The 24,791-nt window shown below is 45.7% G+C and overlaps 1 protein-coding gene across 1 annotated transcript in view; it reads left to right on the forward strand.

Moving 5' to 3' along the window:
* The window catches only part of STK39 (serine/threonine kinase 39), a 1,290,321-nt gene that overhangs the window by 1,063,997 nt on the left and 201,533 nt on the right, over window positions 1-24,791 (forward strand). Inside the window, exon 11 of the mRNA XM_086958759.1 lies at window positions 3,032-3,154. Coding sequence (XP_086814885.1) covers window positions 3,032-3,154 — 123 coding nt within the window. The remainder of the gene's footprint in view (window positions 1-3,031; window positions 3,155-24,791) is intronic.

The following is a 24,791-nucleotide window of genomic DNA, read 5'->3' on the forward strand; positions in this document are numbered from 1 at the left end:
ACTATCTAACAAATTAAAGCCAAAATAGTATAAGCAATTAAAAAATAAATATTTAAAAAAGTCCCACCCCTAGAAACTCAACAAACTGCCAAAACATGACCATTAAAAAAACGTAAAATATATTCCCAAATAAAAAAACAATAACTGCATTCAAAAATGGATATACGAGATATTATTGCCTTCAATGTTTTCTCCCAATTATTTTTGACATCACAATATTTTTGACAGAATATTTGTGGCTTGTGATATTTTAGAAACAATATTTTCGCGGAATACCATCTTCCCAGGACATCGGTAGCTTTTTAATTTTTTTTATTTTCCGTTTTTTGAGTGAGAGGAAGGGGGAGGGTAGAAATGGCTAACAAGCAGTACTCATCACAGAAGCACTCACAGTCCCATGCGCTGAACCTTCTCACAGGGTGAATAAAAATGTACACATTGACAGGTCTGTGTTTGGACTACACAAACAGTGAGATTTGAGAGGTACAACAATTCCTGTCCAACTGCCATCAAAAAATTGCACTTCATTCTACTTAATCAGCAGCAAAATATGTGAGTTGGACAGTTGCGGAAGGCCCCATACTACTAACGTCTGTACTATTGAACATGTATATGGCCCACTTGGCATATACATTACAAAATATGGGCAATCTATTTTATATGTTAGCTGATGATAAGCAATTCTGTTTCATTTAAATTCAAGAACTATAAAAGCCAACAACCCAGGTGTCATCATACGCAGAAAGTAATGTAATTACGTTACATTACATTATTACATATATGCAGAAAGTACTATGATTTGTTCCCTGTGGATGCTAGGGACGTCCAGCCAGCGCTGAACTGTTGATTACCAATAATAGCATAGACAAATGTGAACCCAGGTTTTGGCCAGGTTATGGGGCCTTCACCTTCTTCAGGAAACACTGTAAAGAAAAGTTTTATTCTGAAGGCAAAAACATTTGAACTTCATGTAACAAAAGTTGCCATTGGTTGTTTCTGGCAACTTAAACTCTTTCAAAAAACTCAATCTATTATTCCAGTTGGTCACCAGAAACAAATTATAATAACCTTTATTAAATCGTGTCTGATTTATGCATATTCTTGTTCTTTAATTTGAAGATTTCAACGACTCAAAGTGCAGCACCTCGCCTGGTTTCTTAATTGTTTGGCTAAGGACCTCATCATCTGGGTCAGGCAAGGGAACCAAAAGCAGTCCTGGCAAAAATGCTCAAACCAGCCCCTCTTCTTTCGTCTCCTTCCGCTATCTATTTCATTCCATCCATTCATTCTCTTTCTCTCCTTTCTTCTTCTCCCTCTCTGATCACTTTCTCCCCACCTTCCCTATCCCTATCCCTCCCTCCCTTTCTCTTTCTCTTGAAGCCTTACCCGGCCCACTGTAATTAACCGTTTAGAGGTGGGGAAAATGACAGAGGCACCAGGAGTGGCTCCCCGCTTTCAAAACCTGCCTCTAAGGTCCCAGCCCACCCAAGAAAAGCCCAGTGAAATAAAAGGCTTGTCCAGCCCTGCACATCGTCCATGTTCTCTTACAGCTCTACTGGTTATTGTTGGAGCTAGGGAATCCATTGAAGGCCCAGTGAATGTGAACAAGGTCCTTCACGTGCATGCCCTTGACTCCGGTGGCAAATTTCTTCTTGATGTTCCAAAAATATTGACTACCTCGTATGGAATGAGAGCCTTCCCCGTTACAACAAAAAAGGAGTGGAATCTTATATCCAGCGAATCACGTGCACAAACCTGCTTGCCCAGTTAAAAAAAAAAAAATCTGAAAATCTGTATTTTCAAGTTGGCTTTTAATCTGTTTTTTTACTGAACATATTTTCGCGTTACTTGCTTTCAATGTTTAATGATTTCTACTAGCGGCAAGAAGCTACGCGGATCACTGTACTTAAGAAATATCTGTAACATATCAAAGAAGCAAAATTTTCACTGACATAACATAACATAATATAACATATGATTATATAACACAAAGTTAATATGAACCTACCTGATATACTGTCTGTTTTCGAAACAGTAAATCAAAAGTAATAGTAAGTTAAATACCAAATGTCAAAAACTAGGAGCACCGTGAAAAGAATCCCACAGTTATACATTAGTGATTAAAAATATTTTTGGAGTATTTATTATAGCAGTTTAATACAGTAAACTGGGTGTTTTTGTAATGGCTGCAGAGATGATTACATGAATCTAAATATACAAAGGATGTGAAATGTATGACTTAGGTTCACTTACGTAAAACAAATGTAACCAGGGCTGCTGTGGTTTATGTCTCCTCGAGCAGTGATTCGCTTAGTGAAACACACAACATGTTTTTTAATAGGCAGGGTTCTTTAATTATCACACACCAAGCTAATTTAGCTGCCATTTGAGTTAATTTTCCACAAATTATCCATGAGGTAAAATTGCTGGTACTATTTTACCCTATTGGACATGAGGCCAATATTCTCCTTCCAGAACCAAAGAGGAATTTCTAGTGAAATTTTAATGGGGTATATTTTGTTTCACATCAAATAACTTGATTTGCCATTTGTTAAGGTCGCCTGCTGGATAACCTTTGGAAAGAAAAGGCAGATAGTTTGAAAACAGCAGTTTTGTGTGCCGATCCAATTAGCCTGTGCTGAATTGTGCAGTGTCCAAGTTATCCCTGACACTCAGCACTGCCCTCGCTTTCACAGTAAAAATCACTAGCTCACTTGGTGGGTTTTGATCTAGGCTGCCCCAGGGATCCTTTTCCATTTCTCTTGCTAGGGCTCTATGTACCATGCAGAGATGAACCAGGAAGCGATTTAGCAGGAGTTCCCTTACAGATCAAATAGGCTTCTAAAGTTAATACAGGTCGGTTGAAAAGAGGAATATAACATTGTTCAGTGTTTCGCCAGCAGTTTCCTAGAAATGTACTACCCAGCTTAATTAGGCAACATTTGATCGGGTCCATTGGCGAGTAGTCATTTCATGTCAACAGTGCCTATGGACTTATGTATGACACAGACAATATTGTCTTATTTTGCAGGTTAGAAGGTTGCCAGGCTCCAGCGGTCATCTCCATAAGACTGAGGATGGCGACTGGGAGTGGAGCGACGATGAAATGGATGAAAAGATTGAAGAATTCAAAGAGGAATTTTCCCAAGAGCAGGTATTTATTTCTAAGTGCATGTTGTCTCATGCTGACCACGGGTATATTTCAGAGAGTGTCTTATAGGGTTTTGTCAGATTTGCCTTTAGTTTCAATGTTATTGCATTTCTGTATCCTCTGTTTGAAATTCAAGAAAAAGTTCAAAAGCAACGAAAAGTAGAATTTTACTTTGGAGTCAGACGATCACATTAAGGACTTTGGGTCGATTCAAGTTCTATTCCCCTACTTGTGGATGTAGTTTGATTTACAACTACAATTTAGAAATGGCTAAGTTGCACTTGTAAAGTGGTTTACTCGGGCACTATATTTATCTGAGTTTAGTACAATATGCTGGAGTATATCTTCCAGCAAGTGTAGAGAGCGTGTGCTTCAAGGTGAGCAAGCCATGAAAAGTTTGGGGAAACCAACAAATGTGTTTTTTAGCATTTAGCTAAGTGTCCACAACCAGTTCCCACCCTAGCAATGTTCAAAGATTTACTCTAGCATATTTTTGTAGCCCTTGTTACAGGCTCACTTATACAACATGTACAATTGTACTTGCAGAAAGCCTCTTCACATACACATAATTAAAAAATGTCAAACTTTTTTAAAGAAAGCTCCTGGAAATATGCAGGTGTCTCAGGTTTCAAGGAGTGTTCTTTAAAACAAAGAACTCCTAACATTTGCAAAATTTACCTATCTAATGTCATAAACCTGCATATTTTTCCTTTAAGAATTGACAATAAATTCCATGGCTCATTCCTGTCATGTACTTGTTCTGATTTTTTCTCTATTTAAGGGTAGGGGTATATTCTTGTCTATTGTGGGAATTGGAATGGAGTTAAAATGATCCTAAAATTGTTAGGGCAATAATGACATATTTTCCTCATTGAGAAAAGAGAAATATTTTCAAAGTACAAATGCACTGTAGTATCACCTTTGCTCATGCATATGGGAATATATTACACCAGATACATTCCTGCATTTAAAAATGCTTTTAAATTTTCATACATTAAATTAATAAAAGAAGTACTCCAGGAAGTATTTGATTTGCAAAGTTTTTCCCTCCCGAAAAATTCAAAATGTACTCTAAGGAGCCAATTCCAATTTCGTCCGGATGGGCTCCAAACCATGTTCGAAGCCCTTCTGACCGAATCGGTCAGTCCAGGTCGGATTCCTTCCCGACCAAGCCATTCCGATGGGCTCGGTCGGGAAGGAATCTGACTCGGATTTCCGGATTATGGACCACAGGCTCGGAGAGCCTGTCCGCAGTCCGGAAATCCTCCAGTACTCCCCCGGTCGCCTCTGTGCGACCGAGGGAGTACGATGGCAGCTTTTCACTGCCTTTTTGTGCCGGTCTGTCTGCCATGAAAAGGCAGTCGGAAGCTGTCTCTGGGGGCCCCCAGCAGGGCTCCTATGGGTGTGAGGCCGCCGGATGGCGACCTGGGGGCACCTATAGTGCCCCTCCGTTGATCCCTGCACCCGGTGGCTGGCACCTTGGGGTGCCGGCCACAGGGTGCAGGGATGAACTGCACCCCTGCTTTCAGCAATGCAAGCATGCTTTCCGGTCGGAAAGCATGCTTGCATTGTAAGGTATACGAATGCGACTGAACCCTGTTCTGTTGCATCGTACTACCAGGGCTGTAACCGACGACAGCAAGTCAGTCGGTTACAGCTCCGGCCCAATGTCGGACGGACTTAGGTATGTCTGACATCGGAATAGGCCCCTAAATGTAGAAGGAAACCTATGGGAGAAAATGTCGGACTTTTTCCTGAATCTGGCTCCACAGGTTGGCTACTCAGTGACCTTTTGTAAACTAATTTTTGTGGATTAAATTTCCTCGTCTCTTTTCTCTGTTTAGACAGTTTTTAGTATTATAAACCTTTAGGCATAAGGCAATAAGTGTGCTTAGGAAATCACATAAAGACAGGGTTTGCGATTTCAGTGTTGTTTTTTTCAGATTCTGATGGAGGTTTTTCAGTGTTTCCGCATTTCTGTCACTCAGTGGTTTACACTGTTTAAACATTTCAGCGCCATAAATATTAGCCAGTCACAGTGCCGTTCCAGTGCTTAAAAATGTATTTAAAAATAGCATTTTCATTGTCCCGGAGCCACCTCTAATGTGAGATGATGTACATATAATTTTTAGGTCGAGCCTAGACAGCGGATGCTCTGTCTCTTTGAGACATGCTGTGTTTACTGTGTGAACTGGCAGCCCCCCATTGCCTTTTGATGTTTCACTTCAATTGTCCTTCAAAAAGGATTCCTCGCTAGTGTTTAATCCTTCAATGTCCCGCCTTGTTGTCATTTGTATCCTTCCACGGAGAAGCACCTAGATTCCCTTATCTTTAAGTTGTCGTCTTAATGAGTTGGTTTTCTGGAACGCTTTTTTTCATTCACTCACTATGCTTCAAGCTCCATTGCGGTATGTTGTTCCTGTTCCAGTGTGGCACCTCAGCTGGTCATAGGTACTGCAATGAGTCATACTGGTGTCAAAGAACTGTTCTGTGATATCGCGCAATAATCAGGCCACACTGTTGTTAAGCGTAAAAGGCCATTTTATTAGGACCAGGCTGCCCAAACATAAACACCAAAATACAACAATCAGCAACAATAAATCTCCCCCCCCAGCATCAACTCCAGCTTCATACACTCCAGACTCTCCTTCCATTCCACTCCACGCCACATTCCGTTCTTCATCCCTTTCCTCCAATCTCTCTTCTCATCCTGGCACTACTCTCATGCCACCAGTCGCCCGCCCATCATTCACTCCTTCCCCCCACAGGAGGTGGGTGCGCCCGCTAGTGACTTCCCCACCCCTCCCCAATACCGCCAACCCTGCAGCCCGTCCTAAACTGGCACGCTCTGCCAACCCTACCCCAAAACCCTAATAACTGTAGGGTGGGTGGGTGGCCTTCGAAAATCCACTCCCACCCAGCAATGCCAGAATGCAGGATGAGGAAGTCGCCTTCCACTCCTGCATTCTTATACCCACCCCCAAACCACACCCCTTCCCCCAGCCCAGCCCTTCCCCGCCCGAACGACCCCAGGGGAAGACTAGACTGCGTCTTCGCTTCCCCTGGGGCCCTCCATCGCGCAATAATCAGGCCACACTGTTGTTGAGCGTAAAAGGCCATTTTATTAGGACCAGGCTGCCCAAACATAAACAACAAAATACAACAATCAACAACAATAAATCTCCCCCAACATCAACTCCAGCTTCATACACTCTAGACTCTTCTTCCATTCCACTCCACGCCACATTCTGTTCTTCATCCCTTTCCTCCAATCTCTCTTCGCATCCTGGCACTACTCTCATGCCACCAGTCGCCCCCCATCATTTACTCCTCCCCCCACGGGAGGTGGGTGCGCCCGCTAGTGACTCCCCCACTCCTCCCAAATACCGCCAACCAGGGAACCCCCTTTAGGGCAGTTACCTGCCCCCCGCACCCTCCCCCCTCGGGTTCTACTGTGCATCTTTTGCCGCAGTCCCTTCACGCATTCTTGTGACACCATATCGCCTTGTTCCACAGCTTGCTCACCACATCCCTCACTCCCATCATATAATAGGTATTCCCAAGCATCGGAAGATGCACTCCGTCATCCCTTGCAATCTTTCCTCAAGTCGTATTCCGGGGTGGGCTATCACCTTAATGTCTTTGTCCTCACAAAAAACCCTCATCGCCCTGTTCAATTTCCTCCAAGCTTTCTCGACTGCCCCATGCTTGTTCGCCCCTTTCCAAACTCTCCTGGGAATAAATTCAGTCCATACAATGCAAGTCCCAGATAATTTCTGCTTCAACACGTCCAGGTCCCTCTGCATCAGCTGCAAGAGCACCAAACCTGACAGCTGAATCAAGTCATTTTCCCCTAAGTGAATAATCAACAGATCCGGGCATCCTTTCTGAGGGACCATCTTCACGAGCCAGGGCAATAGTTCCCCCCATCGCATCCCCCCTTTCCCCCACCAATGCACCTCATGTTGTTGTCCTCTGAGTCCCAGGTTTCGGCCGTACACCTGCTTATCTGCGTATTTTGAGGCCCAGTGCACAAACGAATGCCCCATAATCCATGTGACCGTCTTGGCCCCCCAGACCGCCCACGCAACCTACGAAAGAAAAATAGATCAATACACACCCTCTAATGCAGCCAACATCAACCCCCGCAATCCTGGCCCCAGACCCCCAAGACCCTACTTCCTGACATACCGCTCACAACACCGGGACTTCCACCTACCAATCCCCCGTATTCTATCCCACGACCAACCCAACCTTTCTGCTGCTGTCGCTGCCGCAATGTGAAAGGAATGAGTCCCAAAGCCTGCCGGACTCAAACCCAACCTACCCACTGCCATTCGCAAAACCGCCAACAACTGTGCGTAACCCTAGCCCCAGACGCATGACAAAAAATTTGACCCCCTGTTGCCCCCACTAGCTGTGCAAAATTCCTCCACTCAGTCACCGGGCAAATACCCCCATCCACTCTCACACAGCCAGACCCACTTACCCCTGCCCAACTGATCCGTTTTTGTTTTGACTGGCCCAACCAAATCCCCAGACACCCCGTCTCCAACCTGACCTCCTCAAACCGCCTGCCACTCTTGGACCTTGTCCCCAACAACCCCGAGACCCTAAAGGCCCCAAAAAAATCCACACCATACACAGCCTAAACAGGCGAACTTCGAAACTATCATAACAACACAATGGCAACACTTCAACTACCCGGACCAACAGTTCAAAAGTCACTGCTTCCCTCAACACCCCTCCTCCCTGCTCTCCTACCCCAACCCCTGAGCATCCTACCAATGACCACATTCTTTGTGGGGTCGAAACCAAAAAACAAACTACTATAGAAAGACAACCCTGCCAATTTTCCTGCAATGGTCGCAGCCGACAACCCCTTGTCAATACAGTGTAGTACAAACTGTAACACCCCTTGCTCAATGACTGAACGAACTCTGCATGCCGCATCCGGTTGCCATCCCATAAATGAGCCAAGCTCCTCCCACGTCAGCCTGTATGTTCGCCTTGTTGAGTCTGTCACAGAGTTCTCCACTAGTCCTAACACCCTCACTCCCCCAAGGCCCAGACGCCGGCCGGCAGACTGGTCTTGTACTGATCCTCTCCAGGCGCCAACCTCCGGCACCACAGCCACTGCGAACGAGACAAAGCATCCACAATGTAATTATTCGCTCCAGGGACGTGCTTGGCTCGAAAAATCACATTCAACCTCAAACATCGCAGCATGAAATTCCTCAACAGACGCAGCACTCTGAGATCTCTTGCCCTCTGTCGGTTGACCAACTCGATCACCGTCATATTGTCCACATGAAACAATACTGATCTGTTTTGGAATTCCGCCCCCCACACCTCCAGTGCCACCAACAGGGGAAAAAAATCCAAAAACGCAATGCTCCTCCCTTGCTTCATCCACTGGGCCAGCCACTCCTCCGCACACCATCTACCGTCCCAAAAGATGCCAAAACTTGCCGCCCCTGCTTCATCCGAGTAGATCTGAATCTGCCAGACAGTCCGCTCCTCAACAAAATCTAGAGACACCCCATTGAACTCAGGGAGGAACGTCAGCCATGTCCGTAGGTCAGCCCGCACCCCCATGGAGATCCGGACCCTGTAGTGTGGTAAGAGTGCCCCCGACATGGCCATGCCGAGCCGCCTGCAGAACATCCGCTACCCGGCATGCAAAATTAAAAAAAAACATCAGTTGCTGCACAGCCCATAGCGCTATCCTCTTTTACCAAATTGACCACAACAGACACGCCCGGATTTCCTCCACCTTTGCCTGCGGGAGGCGAGCCCTCCACTGAATGGAATCCAGCTCAATCCCTAAGAAAGTCAAGCAAGAGCTAGGCCCAGCTGTTTCTTCCGGCGCCAAGGGCACTCCGAAATGCAGTGCCATCTCCTGAAACTGTGACAGGGCCCTGCCACAGTCCCTTGATTGAGCTTTACCGATGAACAGGAAGTCATCCAAATAGTGCGTCACGTCCCAATGCCCGCTACTCTGAGTAAAAGCCCACTGCAAGAATGTGCTGAACAACTCAAAAAGCGCACAGGAAATGACACACCCCATGGGCAAGACCTTTTCCACGTAAATGGCCCCTGCAAACTGCATGTCTAACAGATCAAAATCCGCTGGATGATTCGGCAAAAGGTGGAAGGCTGATTTGATATCGCATTTAGCCATTTCCGCCCCCGCCCGCTCACCCGCACTAGGCCAATGGCGTCATCCACCGACGCATAGAGCACCCGGAAGTCTACCTCCGCAATTAAGTTATTGACGGACTGGCCTTCCGCCCTGGAAAGGTGATGTATCATTTGAAATTCACCTTCTTCCTTTTTAGGCACTACTCCCAATGGGGAAATGATCAGATGCTCAAGGGGCCATTCCGCAAATGGCCCCGCCACCCTACCTTCCAACACCTCCTTCTGCAACTTGGCCGCCACCACCCTAGGCAATTCTTTCACTGATTTAAGGTTGTCTGCCCATCTCCGCACCCTCGGTCTTTGGTAGCCCACTCTAAAGCCCTCCGTGAAACCCCACTGCAATTTCAAAGCCGCCTCCCTGTCCGGGTAACACGCGAGCCACGGGGCCATCTCCTCCACCTTAACCGGAGTAGGCGCCCTTCTGACCAGGCTGTCCCCTACCCTTTGCATTTGTGGTTCGCCACTGCTCCGATGGTGTGGCCAATGTGAAACACTGGGTGACCGTGTGCCGCCCGCGCATTTGGAGCATTCGTGTTTAAACTTACAAGGGTATCGCAAGCAATATCCCTTGTTGTAACTCCAGCAGGCAGGTCGTGCTGGTGCCTGGCTTGGCTGTTGGAGCTGTGTCTCCTGCAGGTGTAACCACTCCTCCCGCCCCAGACTGGGCGGGCCGCGAAGGATAGGACCGATAGGGAACTGGTAGCCCACTAGCCGTGTGTGTGGATGCAGACGAGTGTGTTGATGCCATCCATTGCATCCACAGCTCCTGATCAATTTCGCCCCAAGGTTTTTCAGGGTTTACACTAACCCGGGCCCTAAACTCCTCGTCGTAACTCAGCTAGGCAAACCCCCCAAACTGTAACTGAGCTTTTCTGATAATGTCCATGTACTTCAACAGAGGGATAGCCCTATCCAGGTGCTTCTCACAATAGATACTTGCCTACATGAGAAAGGCCGACGTCCAATTCTCCATATTCACTGGCACCCTGGGATGCCTAGTCAGTTCCCATTCTACCTCTTTAGAGCCCTCCTTCGCCTGCACTTTCCTGTGCAGCAGCTTGAACACATCTACGTATTCATGCTTCCAAATCCTTCTCTTAATCTTCGCAGATAAGTGTGACCCTAGGGGCATGGCCAAACCCATATAGGGCAATTTCTTCTGATGCTTATCCTCCCCTTTTAAGTCTTTGTCCTACTTCTCAACCGACCGGACCGGACTTCCGTCCCCCGTGTTGGTCAGTTTGGACCCCTGACGTCACCACCTTCTTACCTGATGCAGCAGCATGCGCCCCGGCCTTTGACCCACCGGCCCCCATACTCCCTGCCTCCCTCACAGACCCCTCCCCAACTCCCACCGACCTGCGCCCCTTCTTCCTGCCCTCCTTCAGACCCTCTTCCCAAGAAGCCCACCAATCATCCTCATCTGCCAGAGTCGTCCGCGTCACTCCCGGCCGTCCTTCAGAGCTGCTGGTTTTCGCTGTAGACACCTTCACCTTGCCAGTCTTCTTCTGAGGGGCCTGCAAGACACCAAGCCCACTGTTGCTCTGTTCCTTCCCCCCCGTCCTGTCCACATCATCCCTTACCTCCCCTTCTTCCAGCTCCTCACTCTCCGCACCATAATCCAAATCCAACGCCAACTCATCCTCCACAGGCTTCCACACCACCTCAGGATCTGCTCTTTTGACACCTTTCTGCACCTGCACACCACTCCCCATAGCCCGTTCCACACACGCCGCCGTTGCCTGATCCCGCGCCGGAGGGAGAGCCGCCGCGGACTCCCCTGCTGCTTCAAGGCGGCGTCCAGAGGCCGCCTTGTGCTCGCCGAACCTGTCACCCCTCTGCTGACCTCCGCCAGCTTGGAACCTCCCCTACCCCACAGGTCGCTCCAACCTGGGCGGGCATGGCATTGCCGGGCCTTGCTGCTGTCCTGGCCATCCCTAACTGCCCCTGCCTAGCACCTCTACTCCCCACCAGTACACCTCGGGCCCTACCAGCTCTCTCCACGTCCGCCTGCTCTGCCCAAAACTCCTTCTCCAAAGTAGGCATGGGAGGGCCCTCCATCTCCTCCTCCCAAACAGCCCTAGCAGCCTCGAGTTCTGCACACCGGGCCTCCGACTCCTGAACAAGACGCCTCTGCTCACTGATCTTGGATTCCAGGTCCATGGCCTCAACAATGGTGGGCAGTAGCCCCTGGGCCCTACACCCTGCATGCTCCTCCAAGGGGTGGACACCACAGGTATCCCTACACCCCCAGACCTGCCTTCCTCCAAGCCCTCGCTGGGGGACCTCCCCCTACCCCCTGGCTGGCCGGAGTGCTAGACCGAAACCCCACCGAGAGATCCAGGGGTCCCACCCCCTCCCCCAAGGCACCACCTTCCACACAAGCATCCTCCTCGCCATCACTACCCTCCTCCCGCTCTGCCCCCTCTTGGTCAACCCCCCCGACCCCCGCCCTCCCACAGGAACAGGCCCCCCAGCCCACCAACAGCCCCTGACCTGCCGCTCACACCCAGCCCACTGGGCAAAACCGCTAAGCTTGCACCACTCCCCCTCGAGGGGGGAGCGTTCTGCACCCCCCTCTGCACGCCCATCTCACTCTGCCCAGATGCGGCCAACTCCAGACGCAGAGGCAGGCACTTGCGTCGGCCTCCGCGTGGCGCTCCTCTGCTCGCGGCGCCCTGCCCCCTCCCAGACAAGCCGCGGCCTGCCGGGGCCGGCTCCTCTAAGCAGGCAAGCACCGCTGCAGGCACCCCGCAGAGGACGAACGCCGGGCCCGCTCCAGGCCTACCCACGCTTCCCCCAACACACCCGACCGCAGCAAATCCTCCCGCCCAGCCCTCCCCAGCACTCGCAATGCCTCCCTCACCTCCTCCGCCGAAACCCCCGACATACTGCCACACGCTGGGACCAAAACAACATCGCCTCGCACCCTCCACCGACCAGTGGCTCCCGCCGAACACCCTGACACCGCCGCCTGCAACCACGTCCTGAAACGCGCAAAACCTGTGAGTAATTGCTAACTCCGCACCTACAAAAACCCTACAAAAACTACCCCTTCGAAAAACTACTCCCACCCAGCAATGCCAGAATGCAGGAAGAGGAAGTCACCTTCCTCTCCTGCATTCTTATACCCACCCCTCAAACCACACCCCTTCCCCCAGCCTGGCCCTTCCTTGCGCGAACGACCCCAGGGCAAGACTAGACTGCGTCTTCGCTTCCCCTGGGGCCCTCCATTGTGCACAGGTCTTTCTGCAGAACTCCCCACACGGAGCTGCCTACATAAAGTTCATTTATAGTTATTCATCAAATCCCTGGGGTTTTGTTTGTGCCAATGCTTAAATTGTATTCTCAATCCACTTGTTATAGGGAAGTTGAGAGTAGGGGACGTTGCATGTCTCATTTCCGCTTGTAAAAAGCAACAAGCGTTGACCGTCTCCCGGATCTGGGAGGATGGCTGTCCTGGTGCCTCACAAACATGTTGGGGTGAACTGAGAAAACAGGGCGATATTCCTTCTGCTTATTTTCTATATCTGAGTTTCTTAATTGCAGTTTTATATAGCGCTTATATGGCTGGGGCATAACATTTCTCTCTATGGGCACCTTTCTCGCTGTGCATTTGTCCCACCCTTTTTCTGTCTGGTTGTATTATTGCTGAGGGACATACGCTGAATTATGGACATTCTTGCTCTCACCATTTTCCAACCTTGTTTCACACTGCAAGTGCATTTACACAGCTACTGAAAAACTTGGTTTACTTACTTATCAATGGCGTAAAGAACACATTACAGTTGGTCTCGATCAACCAATTTATTAATTTTCAGTGTTTTACATAGCGCCTTGACTATAATGCAGGCCCAGTTGTTACAGAGAGGTTTGTACAATCAGTTAATGCATCTGGGGGAGGTGGGGAAGGGGGTTTCCAGATATATTGTACACCCGCTTCTTCTTGTGTCTACTGCTAAGGCAGCCGTATGGATGCCAAGGGTTAATATCGTGGACCAAAAGGAATGTGGTGATGCAAGAGGTATTAATAAAGATGCCTTAGAAGAATTCAGGCCCTCTTTTTTTCTGGCTGGTCATTTAAATTTGTAAGCAAATAAAAGATACTCGTATCACTGATATTGTGTGTGAAATTGCCTACCGTAATACTTGTAATTGAAGCCAATTAGATTCACTCCCAGAATTGAGCAGTGTCTCTTCACCGAATTGCTGCTCAGTTGAAGACTTCGACCCTCGTTACAAATGTCTGTAAATGCAGATGTGCACCATACCAGGAGTTACTGGGCTGATAGAAATAATATGTTTTTTTATTTTTCACACATGGATTTTGAATGCTCAAAACACTCAATATTTCCATGTGACACTCCAGGGAATAATATCCAAGAATTGGAACAGAAACACAAATTCCTGCAAATTATTCCCTCAAAGCATGTCATTCCAGTTATTTCCCCAAACCTGGACTGGACCCACCTATAATGTGGGCCATGATTAAACAACTTAATTCAAAATCTTAAAATCAACAGAAAAATGGCCATGGACTTGAGGATTATTTGTAGGAGCGGTGGGGCGAGGGGGCGAGGTGAAGGTAGGAGTCGAAAGACGACGAGGTAAAGTAAAAAAAAAGTAAAACACCATGCGCTTGCAATGCAGCGAGTGCAAGGTAAGTTAATTTTTTATTTATTATTTAACTTTACCTCCTCCTCGTCTGTCGACACCCCTCCCCAAACCACCCCCAAACCCCATTGCGCGTATCTGCTCCTGAGAGCCTCCTAGGGCAATTAAATATGAAAAACCTGTCTCCCTAACTTTTCTACTTCAACTTTCCGACTCCGAAATGAATCCTGGTTAGTCGAAAATTATGAACCCTGACTGTTTAGGGAAGATTGCACACAATTGTTTAATATTCTGACATACGTTCCAAGGAGTTCCCCAGAGCATAAAGCTTACAAAGGAGATGTTGCTGTTTGCGGAGGCTACCAACACGGAAATGCTAGGGTCGATTCACAACAGCATTTATGAATATGGGAATTACTACTATGGAGGGAAGCAAAATTATCTGTTAATAAAAGTCCAGGATCCCCAACAAATGAGTTCTGGAGCCCATCACCTGCAACTACCTGGAATAGATTAATGACTGGTGGTAGCAGAATGTCCTTTGTTTTCAAGGTATAAAAGCAAAGGGTTTGATTCACAAAGGCATGTAGCCTGCAACTAAGGCAGTAAAGATCATAATAGACACTTTTCCTTGCCTTGATTGTGTCAAATGCAAAAACAACAGTTGATGGACAGAATGCAGAACCATGTCATACATTCACCCCAGTACAGAGATCCGGGCCTAAATCCATCGTTTTTTTGCTCACCATGCCATTCCAGTTTGAACCCAGCCATATGCAAATCAGTCTTGACACTGTGCCCCATGGGAACAGTCCAGCCCGAACTGACAAGCCAAGTCCTCCCTGGACTGGAAACAAGCATCTAAGGACCGGTTTCGGGCTTTCAGTCCTCATCAGCCTGGATAGCTTGATTCCAGTGGCATGGAGAGCACGGGACTCACGTCTACCAGAAACCGGTCCTAGGAAGCTTGAATCCTGTCCAGGGAAGGCATGGCTTGGCAGTTCGGGATGGACTGTTCCCATGAAGCAGAGGGTCAGACTGATTTGCATATGGACATGTCTGAACTGGGGTGGCAGAGTGGGCTAAAGAACGGTGATGGATTAAACCCAGATCTGTTGACTGGGTGTGAGTGTTGGATTGGTTCATATGCTCCGTCCATCACCACCCCCTTTTGTATCGCTTTGTTCGCCATAAGTTGGCAGGGTATGCTCAGACGTGAGCCCCTTGCTCACTTTGCCACTGGATTCAAGCAAGCATGGCTGAAGACGGCTGTAATGCCAGAAACCGGTCCTAGGAAGCTTGAATCCGGTCCAGGGAAGGCATGGCTTGGCAGTTCTGGCTGGACTGTTCCCATGAGGCTCAGGGTCAGACTGATTTGCATATGGGCATGTCTGAACTAGGATGGCTGAGTGGACTAAAGAACAGTGATGGATTAAACTCAGATCTGTTGACTGGGTGTGAGTGTTTGATTGGTTCATATGCTCCGTCCATCACCACCCCCTTTTGTATCGCTTTGTTCGCCATAAGTTGGCAGGGTATGCTTAGACGTGAGCCCCTTGCTCACTTTGCCACTGGATTCAAGCAAGCATGGCTGAAGACGGCTGTAATGCCAGAAACCGGTCCTATGAAGCTTGAATCCGGTCCAGGGAAGGCATGGCTTGGCAGTTCTGGCTGGACTGTTCCCATGAGGCTCAGGGTCAGACTGATTTGCATATGGGCATGTCTGAACTGGGATGGCTGAGTGGACTAAAGAACGGTGATGGATTAAACTCAGATCTGTTGACTGGGTGAGAGTGTTTGATTGGTTCATATGCTCCGTCCATCACCACCCCCTTTTGTACCGCTTTGTTCGCCATAAGTTGGCAGGGTATGCTAAGACGTGAGTCCCTTGCTCACTTTGCCACTGGATTCAAGCAAGCCTGGCTGAAGACGGCTGTAATGCCAGAAACCAGTCCTAGGAAGCTTTAATCTGGTCCAGGGAAGGCATGGCTTGGCAGTTCGGGCTGGACTGTTTCCATGAGGCACAGGGTCAGACTGATTTGCATATGGCCATGTCTGAACTGGGGTGGCAGAGTGGGCTAAAGAACAATGATGGATTAAACCCAGATTGGTTGACTGGGTGTGAGTGTTTGATTGGTTCATATGCTCCGTCCATCACCACCCCCTTTTGTACCGCTTTGATTGTGTCAAAGACAGCTCTGTCATAAAAGGATTGGAAATACCACACCCTAACACTGGTTAAAAATTCAACATCAAATACACGTTCACCTGTGATACCAGTAACTGCTTTTATCTTCCGAAATGTCCGTCAGAAAAATATATGTGAACAAAATGGAACGCAAAATCCGCAAAACACTGCTATACAAACAAGAAAGCAGCATAAGAAATAAGTCTTACATGTCATTAGTTGCAAACACTTTAATCAAATGCACCGTAAGCTTAATTACGTTTTTTAGGTTGGGGAACAAATCATGCAAAACAACATTAATAAAGCCATCCTATAAAGGAAAACATTATGCTTAAAAAAAGTTCTACTATCTATTAATCTTGTTTAGTATTATTGTTTGTTTATTTCCTCTTTACATGTACATTGAAATGTACTCTTTTCTTTCACTTTGGTCTTTGACCTTAATTAAGTTGTTACTGCTTGTTTATTTCATCTTTACATGTACTTTCCCCCTGTCAACACAGCTGACAATGGTCCTCTCTTGCAATCTTCAGCATTTCAGTATCTCTGGCTTTTCCAACATGCCTAAGTAATGCAATGCAGCACCCCAACCTAGTTCTGCTGGACAGACAAAACAATTCTGCCATGACATTACATTCACTTGCTTCAACTTCCAGGGTTTCCCCAGCACGGTTGATGTCTAACAGGACAATACCTTCTGCTTTCTTATAGCTCTGCTTTCTATGTCTCACCTAGGCAGCGCTTGAACTGCCTCTTGGAGACATGCTGTATCTACTTTGTGGGCTTCAAGCATGCCCATCGTTTTCAATTTGTTCATTTGTGAGCCATTCTGAAATTCTGGCTTTTCAGTGGTGCATTGGTTTTCTTTGTCCCTCCTTTTGTGTTTGGTTCCCTATCATGGAGCTTAGCCCTATTACACGTTCTCATTCCCTCCTGTCTATTTATTTTAGCTATGGCATACAATTTATTTTAGTCTCTACTCTTGTTTTCTGAATGTTGTGTTTTTGAGCTTTTCAATCTTAACGCGTTCAGCTGATGGAATTTTCATTTTCTAACCAGAAGGTAGCATGTGTGTGCATGAGTAAACAAACTTTGTTTAAATATATTCTTTTGGAGACCACAAAGCTTTTATTTTATCAGCACAGCACCCACTTCACAGACGTCACGTTTCATATTAAATATTATTGTTTTTTTTATGTAGGATGTAGCTTGTGGTATTTTGGAGGTGGCACAGATTTTGTTTCGTTTAATTACTTTATTTTAGATGCCACGCACCATTTATTTGATCAGCACAGTGCCCGCTTCATGGCTGCCTTCCTTATGTTTCAATATGGCGCCCACTTCAGGAGGCCTTGTGCCTAACTTTTTAACTAAATATCTGCTTTCATATCATGGCTGTTACGGGCAAGATGCCAATCTGTGGGAGTGAATGTAGATGACTGTGTTCCGTTTATTTGTTGGGCTTATGGAATGAGACTCAGTTGACTTTGAGGCAGTCCCCTCCCTCCCATGAATTTTACAAAGCATATGACTGAAGTTTCTTGTTAATAGCAAATTTTCGGTCTTCAATACTTTAAAAACATGCCCCAGTATAACAGCAACCAGTCAAAAACAGGGTGAAATGTGTTTGCTGTAGTTGAAGATTTCGGAGGGATGCTTGTCTTTGGTTGACAGTGTTGTTTATTTAGTAACATTCTCTGCAACCCTCTCCCACATCATTGCTTGCCTGCCCCACCACCCTCACCAGCCCCACCACTCTCCCCGTCCCGGTCTCCTAGTCACTGCTTGTTTTTACTAGTAGGGTCCACTCGTAGTGGCTTTCAGATTCTGCAACTATTGACAAAACTAAACTTGTGCCTAGCTCACCTTGAAACTGTACAAGATTTGTTTTTGTCTTGGATATGTATGGAGTAAGGCAGTTTTTATTTTGATGCCCTTTGTTCATTTTACTAAGCCAACAGTGTTGAAAAATAGGTTCTCGCTTGAAAAAACACTGTTTCCGACTAATATTTAGATCTTATATGTATGTGGCTTTTATACTTTGAGACAGCCCACATGTGTTAATTCATTGAAATTATTATTTCACACCATATCACATCATTGGTGTTTTTTCCAAATGCAAATATTAGTGAGGCACGAGTGCCTTGGGGTGGCTTAGAATTATATTGCCTCAGATGGCTGACCTGCGGTTTGTTTGGTGTTACATGTTGGCCTCCTGCACATAGTTAGTGAGATATAGCTCTGCATCCACCGAAGCTTACAATCGGACATCTTCTTGCAGAAAGGTGAAAAATTCTGTGTATTCCCCAGTGACAGCTACAACCATTGTATCTCAGTTATGCTGGAACTTTTTCTGGTGCTGTGTGTGTGCAATTATGAAAATACCATCCCCAGGCAACAAGATCAACAAAAGGTATCTGTACCTGTGACAAAATAATCTTACAATGAAAAGGACTCATTGTACATTAGACCCAAATAAAAAAAATAGATTAATTTTATTGGTATATTTTTGTCTCCATAAAATCCATTTTAAAAAAAACATGAAGAATCATGAATAACTAGACAACATATGTTGAACAAAGGACTAACAAGGAATCATTACATATATACATATAGAGAAATTCACAATAACTATAAATGAAGTTACATATACAAAATGGAGTAAACATATAATACAAAAAACAGATTAATGGCAAATTGATACATTTTCTACTATGTATTTTCTATGCGCATTTCGGAGTACACAGTGCCTTCTTCAGGAAAGCCACAAAGATTCCTGGGAAAACAACATAAAGATATGTTTGATAATATATCTGTATATATATCTGTGACAAGTACACTGAGCATTTGATAACTTTAACTGATATTTCGCATGCGTGAGATATAACTCCATGAAATATTACACCCAAATGAGATTGTATCAGAATTATGTAAACAAAACAAAAAATGGAAATTTCTGGAAGAGATAGGTGTATTATCAGAGAACATTTGATATCTATCATGATGCTGACGCATTCATAACAGATAATCGAAAAATAGTGTATGCACCTCACCTGTGGCTCTCAGGCTTGAGTAAGTGAAAAGAAGAGAGTAGTACCATAGATTTACTCGTTAATTGTGAAAAGGAAATGAATGAGCATGGGTGAAAAGAGAAAAGATGAGAAATTCATATGAAAATTAAATCATCTTACTAGAAATGAATGGATACAAATCCAAAGTAAATGGAAGGTAGGTATGATGGCAAAAGGGAACCAAAATAATTCTAAAAATAGAGATGAAGGTAGCGTCATTAGCATGTAGTTATGAACTGCCAATCTATTTGCGATATATATCTGAAGGGCAGTATCTAAAGGGCAGAGTAAGTGAGACAATTACCTGAGAAGTTACTGTGATGGTCCTAAAGCCAAATTGGCTAGGCCTGTTTAGGAACCCGAAGATCCAAAGGGTCGTTGGTACTCTGGAATCAAGGAAGATTGAAATAATAATATAACCAAAAGGAGTTGACTTTCTCTGGCATGACTAAAGAGAAAGAACTGTCTGAAAATCACTTACTAAAAGATGGATGCCTGTAGATGGTAGGATCTTTAAAACAATTCACATCTAGATTGACTCACTATAAAAGAGGTACTTGAGCCCAAGTACCCTACTGGAAGACTCTCTAAGATGAAGAGAGTATGATATTCTGTAGAATAGAGCAGAATATTGACTTAAAAATGAACAGTGGTAACCGTACAAGGTGAAAAGAAAACATGTATCACCTTAGAGATTGTCTCTCTCAGTTCAAGAAAGTGTAGATGTGTGACTTGATATAGAATCTGCTAACGTGTTGCTAGCGGGAGACTTCCTACTATAAAGGTTCTAATAGATGCACATACGGTAAGGCCATAAAGATGTATAGCTGGCTAGAAAAAAGGTAAAAACCACAATAGTAAATTGAGTGTCACTAGAGAGACCGAATGAAATGTTAATAATGATTAAAGGGTATAGAATACGTTAAACCAGTGATGTAATATTGAATCTGTGTATCAAGGTAAATCACTCTAAGAGACCGATAAAGCTAAAGTGGCAGTGGCATGGAGAACCGGATAGTTTTGTCATTGCGACACCAGTTGGGGCCACCAAACTTAAGGGCTGACATATCCTCATTACGTGACATGAAAGTCCAATTGATAATACCTAAAAGCCGGAGCAAAATCTAACCAGTGAGGGTCTTTCTATATCATTACTCATGTAGTCGTGACTGCCGTCCTCCATCTCCACCGACCGGGCGCTAGTTGCATGGGGTGAGGACCTAGGAATCGAGATTTCTCAAGCTGATTGGCTGTATTGTTGCACTCAGATCAAACGCCTTGCCCCCAACTATTGTTTGAACCTCATACACTTCAAATACATACATAGGCTGTATTGTACTCCCACCCAACTTCATAAATTAGGTCTTGTAGCAAGTGACAGATGCTTGCGCTGCTCCACACCCGCGTCTGACTTTTCTCATCTTGCCTGGCTGTGCCCCCGGGTATCGGCCTTCTGGCGTGAGGTTTGTGCTATTATCTCAGAAATTACCTCGTCACGGCTCCAACCTGACCCTGTGCTCTGCCTCTTAGGCTTCGTTAAGTTTTGCCCAGATGCCTCCCGTTGTTTGACTGCCATGCTGCTGGTCCTTGCGCGGCATAGGGTCTCCATGTGCTGGGGTCGCATGACTGCGCCTAAGGTAGCCCTCTGGCTTGGGGATGCATCCCGCTGTCAAACCCTCCTATCTGAGTTCTGGGACCTTTTGCCAACCAAGTCTCGCCCACTTGACATTTGGGGTCCACTAGTCACCTAGCTTGCAAGCCATGATTCCCAGCACCCTGCGACTTCTGCCGTGTTCCCCGCTGGCACCCCGCCCGCGGCTGCCGCTGGTGTTAGTCCATGAGATGCTTCCTCTTCGCTCACCCCCGTCCATCCCCTCTGCCCTCTTCTTTACTCATGGTGCCTCTCTCTGTGGTATGTTTTCACCTCTCAAGTGGTTTTATGACAACTCTCCATGACATTGTCTCGAATGTGTCATAAGTTTGCGACTGTATTGCTGTGCTTAATCCTTTGCGATTGTAGAACTTTGTGATTGTGCTGTGCAAGCTTTCCAAATAAAGGTTTTTGAAAAATCAAAAAAAAAAGATATGTCCGAAGTATAACATAAAAATGAATATGTTTAAAGCGTAAATTTTGAGAAATGTTGAATGTCCTTTCAGCCATTGTAATTGGGCTGCAAGACATTACCCAATTAAACCCTATAAGTAGGGAGTCCAGATCCTTAAACAGCACCCTCCGGATCCATAAAGGTAGTGTGATAAAAATATAGAAGACGGGGTAGGGCCACCATTTACAGGAGCGGTATCCGGTCTGCCACTGAGAGTCACAGTGTCCTCCAAAACTCAATGGAAGTCCATAAAGATCTAACAGCCCGCACTATGTTCCCATCTAGTAAATCAGCACTATCGTAATGAACCTTAACTCCAAGGTAAGAAAAGCATTGGTGTTCCCATTGCAGCAGGGCTTGTCCCTCTAGGGTGGTAAACACCTAGGCCATAGGGAAGAGGCTGGACTTCTGCCAGTTGACGCTCAAGCTAGATAATTGTCCAAACTCCTCTAACATGGATCTGGCTCCTCTCAAGTTGTCTCCCTGATTGCGCAAAAAGATGAGTAAGCTTTGAGGTTTCTGCACTTCCCCAAAGATGCGGGGTCTGGTCGAGGGTAGATGCAGGTACACAGTGGGTGCCGAGCGTCGAAGGGGGTGTGCCAATTACGTTCCCACCCATGGTGTGAATCCTCAACACCACAAAAGAGCAGAATCCTCAACACCACAAAAGTGCAGAAACCTCAAAGCTGGAAGCCTCCTAAACCAGGAGTAATTAGGAAGACATCTTTTCTTCCTAATTTTTTGCACTTTACACCTTTTTGTTAATTTTCACTTTCACGTCCCTAGGTAAGGGTGGGCCTTAGCGAGTCCATACCACCAGGGTTTAACACACACAGAGTCCTGATGAATGCCAGGTAAAATCATACCGTTTCGTGGCTGAAACATGTCGACTGATATTTAGGAAACTACCACTCAACTAATTGTGGACGAATTTCCAACACATAAGTTTTTATTATGCCGTCCTTAGTGATCATTAGAATAAAGTTAATTCTGATACACTACGGACTACTTTTTAACCATCCACCACTCACTAGTTTATTTTCTTTGCACAACACTGCCTAAACTCACCAACCCGCTCCGCAGTAAATCTGGCGGAGTAGCACACCAAAGGGACACTCGGTCTCTTTGGTGGGGCCCGATGATGAAGCATGTCATCACTAGGTGGTGAGTGAGGGCTTTCTTTAACGTCCTAAGTGAAGCCGTTTACTTGCTCCTTACTGTGGTCGAATACAACCATTGGACACTCTTTTCTTGTTTATGGTCTTGGGTATAGACACAGCCCTGGAACATAGCCGTAAGGAACTGGCAGAAATCGCCGAATTGGAAAAACTTATCCTGGAGGACAACACCATCCTGGATGCCAAATCCCTCCTGGACAAAATAAACCTAACAATTTCCAACTTTGATACATTTGAACAAAACAAAAAAATGAATGCAATCTAAAAAGACATCCGTAACTACCGCAACGAACAGACCTACCCATACCTGAGGGACAATTTCGATAAAACAGCATACCAACCACCTAGACAAAGAAATTGGGGAAGGTTTCGCAACCACCAACAAGTATTCTTCTCCGACTCCTCCAATACCTCGGCCGAAGATTTCAGCCCAGGTGAGGGCCAAAGCACCTCTAGACAACAAAGAGTCTAACAACCAAGACCACAACCATTGTTACCAGCTATTATTTTAGACACAAACCGGGGCAGAGACAGAGGACGACCGAGAGGAAACCATCAGTACCAATACTCCGGGAAGAGACAAAACAGACGCAAATTCTATCAATGGGGCCCAAACTGACAACGGCAACACGATGTAACCAAAACACTTCCCATATTTAAATTGTCCCAACATGATATTTCATGATACGAGATTAGTCTTTTAAGCAAAGGACTTTCCTTCGTCCCAACAGACAAAAGTAATTTTTTTGAAATTCAAGAAAATCGATTAAAATTCTTCAGGAGGATCAAACTTAAAAAAAAATCCTGGGCAGACCATCACGAGAACAAAGAAACTACTGACCTTCCAACCCCTTCTACCTTCAACCCACCCTCTATACTAATGCCAACTGAGATACTGACTTTTGAAAGAAGGGTTCTCCATGAGATGAAGATCATACAAAACCAACATGAATATGTCCCTTACAATCTCTCAGTACAAGAGAAACAAGCACACCTGTACTGTATGTCTTGCCTAAAAACCATAAGGACCAACAGAATCCGCCAGGCAGGCCGATCATGTCTGGATGCAACTCAATCCTTGAACCAATTGGGAAATATATTGATAACATCATCAAAGAGTTTGTGCCCTTGACTGATACCTATGTCAGCGACAATATGGATCTCATCAATCTCATTGAAGACACCACCTTTATACCTGGAACAGAATTGATGGTCGGTATGGACATCGAGTCATTGTACATGAATATCCTGCACCAAGAGGGTCTGGCAGTCATAAAGGAAATTCTGGACAAAAGACCACAACCGACTAGAATTCCAACTGACGTTGTAATGCCCCTCTTAGAAATCGCCTTGGGGAACAATTACTTTCTCTACAAAGATACATACTATCTCCTGGCCAAAGGTGTGTCGATGGGCGCATGCTTCGCCCCAAACTTCGTCTTTCTCTATGTCCACCATTTGGAAAACACCATTCTCACTAACCTCAACCCAATCAGAAATAATATAACTTTTTGGGGTCGCTACATAGACAATATTTTACTCTTCTGGTCAGGAAATAAGATGACCCTCCTCCAATTCGTGTATTTACTACATACCCAATAACAACACCTAAGATTCACTGTTGACCCCAAGGAAAATAACTTACCATTCCTAGATCTATCTCTCCAAGTAGAAGATAACAAGATTGAAACTGCATTGTTCAGAAAACCAACTGAGCGAAACACCCTATTCCACTATTCCAGCTACCATTCTCAACGTTTACATGATGGTCTACCGTTCAGACAATTTTTACGGATTCGGTGTAATTGTAAGTGGAGAAAGGACTTCTTCAGGGAGGCGAAGGTCCTAACAGAAAAACTCATCACACGCGGCTACCCTAAAAAACTGGTAACAAGAGCGAGGAAACGTTCATGGTACAATCACAGTGAAAACTTACTCACACCTAAAGAAAAAATTATCAATTCCCGCATCCCCATTGTCTCCACTTTTTCGACTTCCAGTAATAAACTTTCAAAAGTCATCTGAGAAAACTGGAATATACTGACTCCCCTCAACATATTCAACAAACCACCATTGTTCTAATATCGGGGAGGAATAAACTTCTCTGATCATTTGGTGCATGCCATTACATGGCCTGAAACGACTACCAAATAGGCAACCGTCAGAGGAGGATGGGATCTTACACCTCTTGTTGGACGCAATAAATGTCAAAGGTGCTCTGTATGCCCGCTAACATTGAACACGAAATGCTTTGAACATAATGGCTAAAAATGTGATTTA

This window comes from Lissotriton vulgaris, chromosome 2_1 (assembly GCF_964263255.1).
Source record: "Lissotriton vulgaris chromosome 2_1, aLisVul1.2, whole genome shotgun sequence".
Classification (NCBI taxonomy): Eukaryota; Metazoa; Chordata; class Amphibia; order Caudata; family Salamandridae; genus Lissotriton; species Lissotriton vulgaris.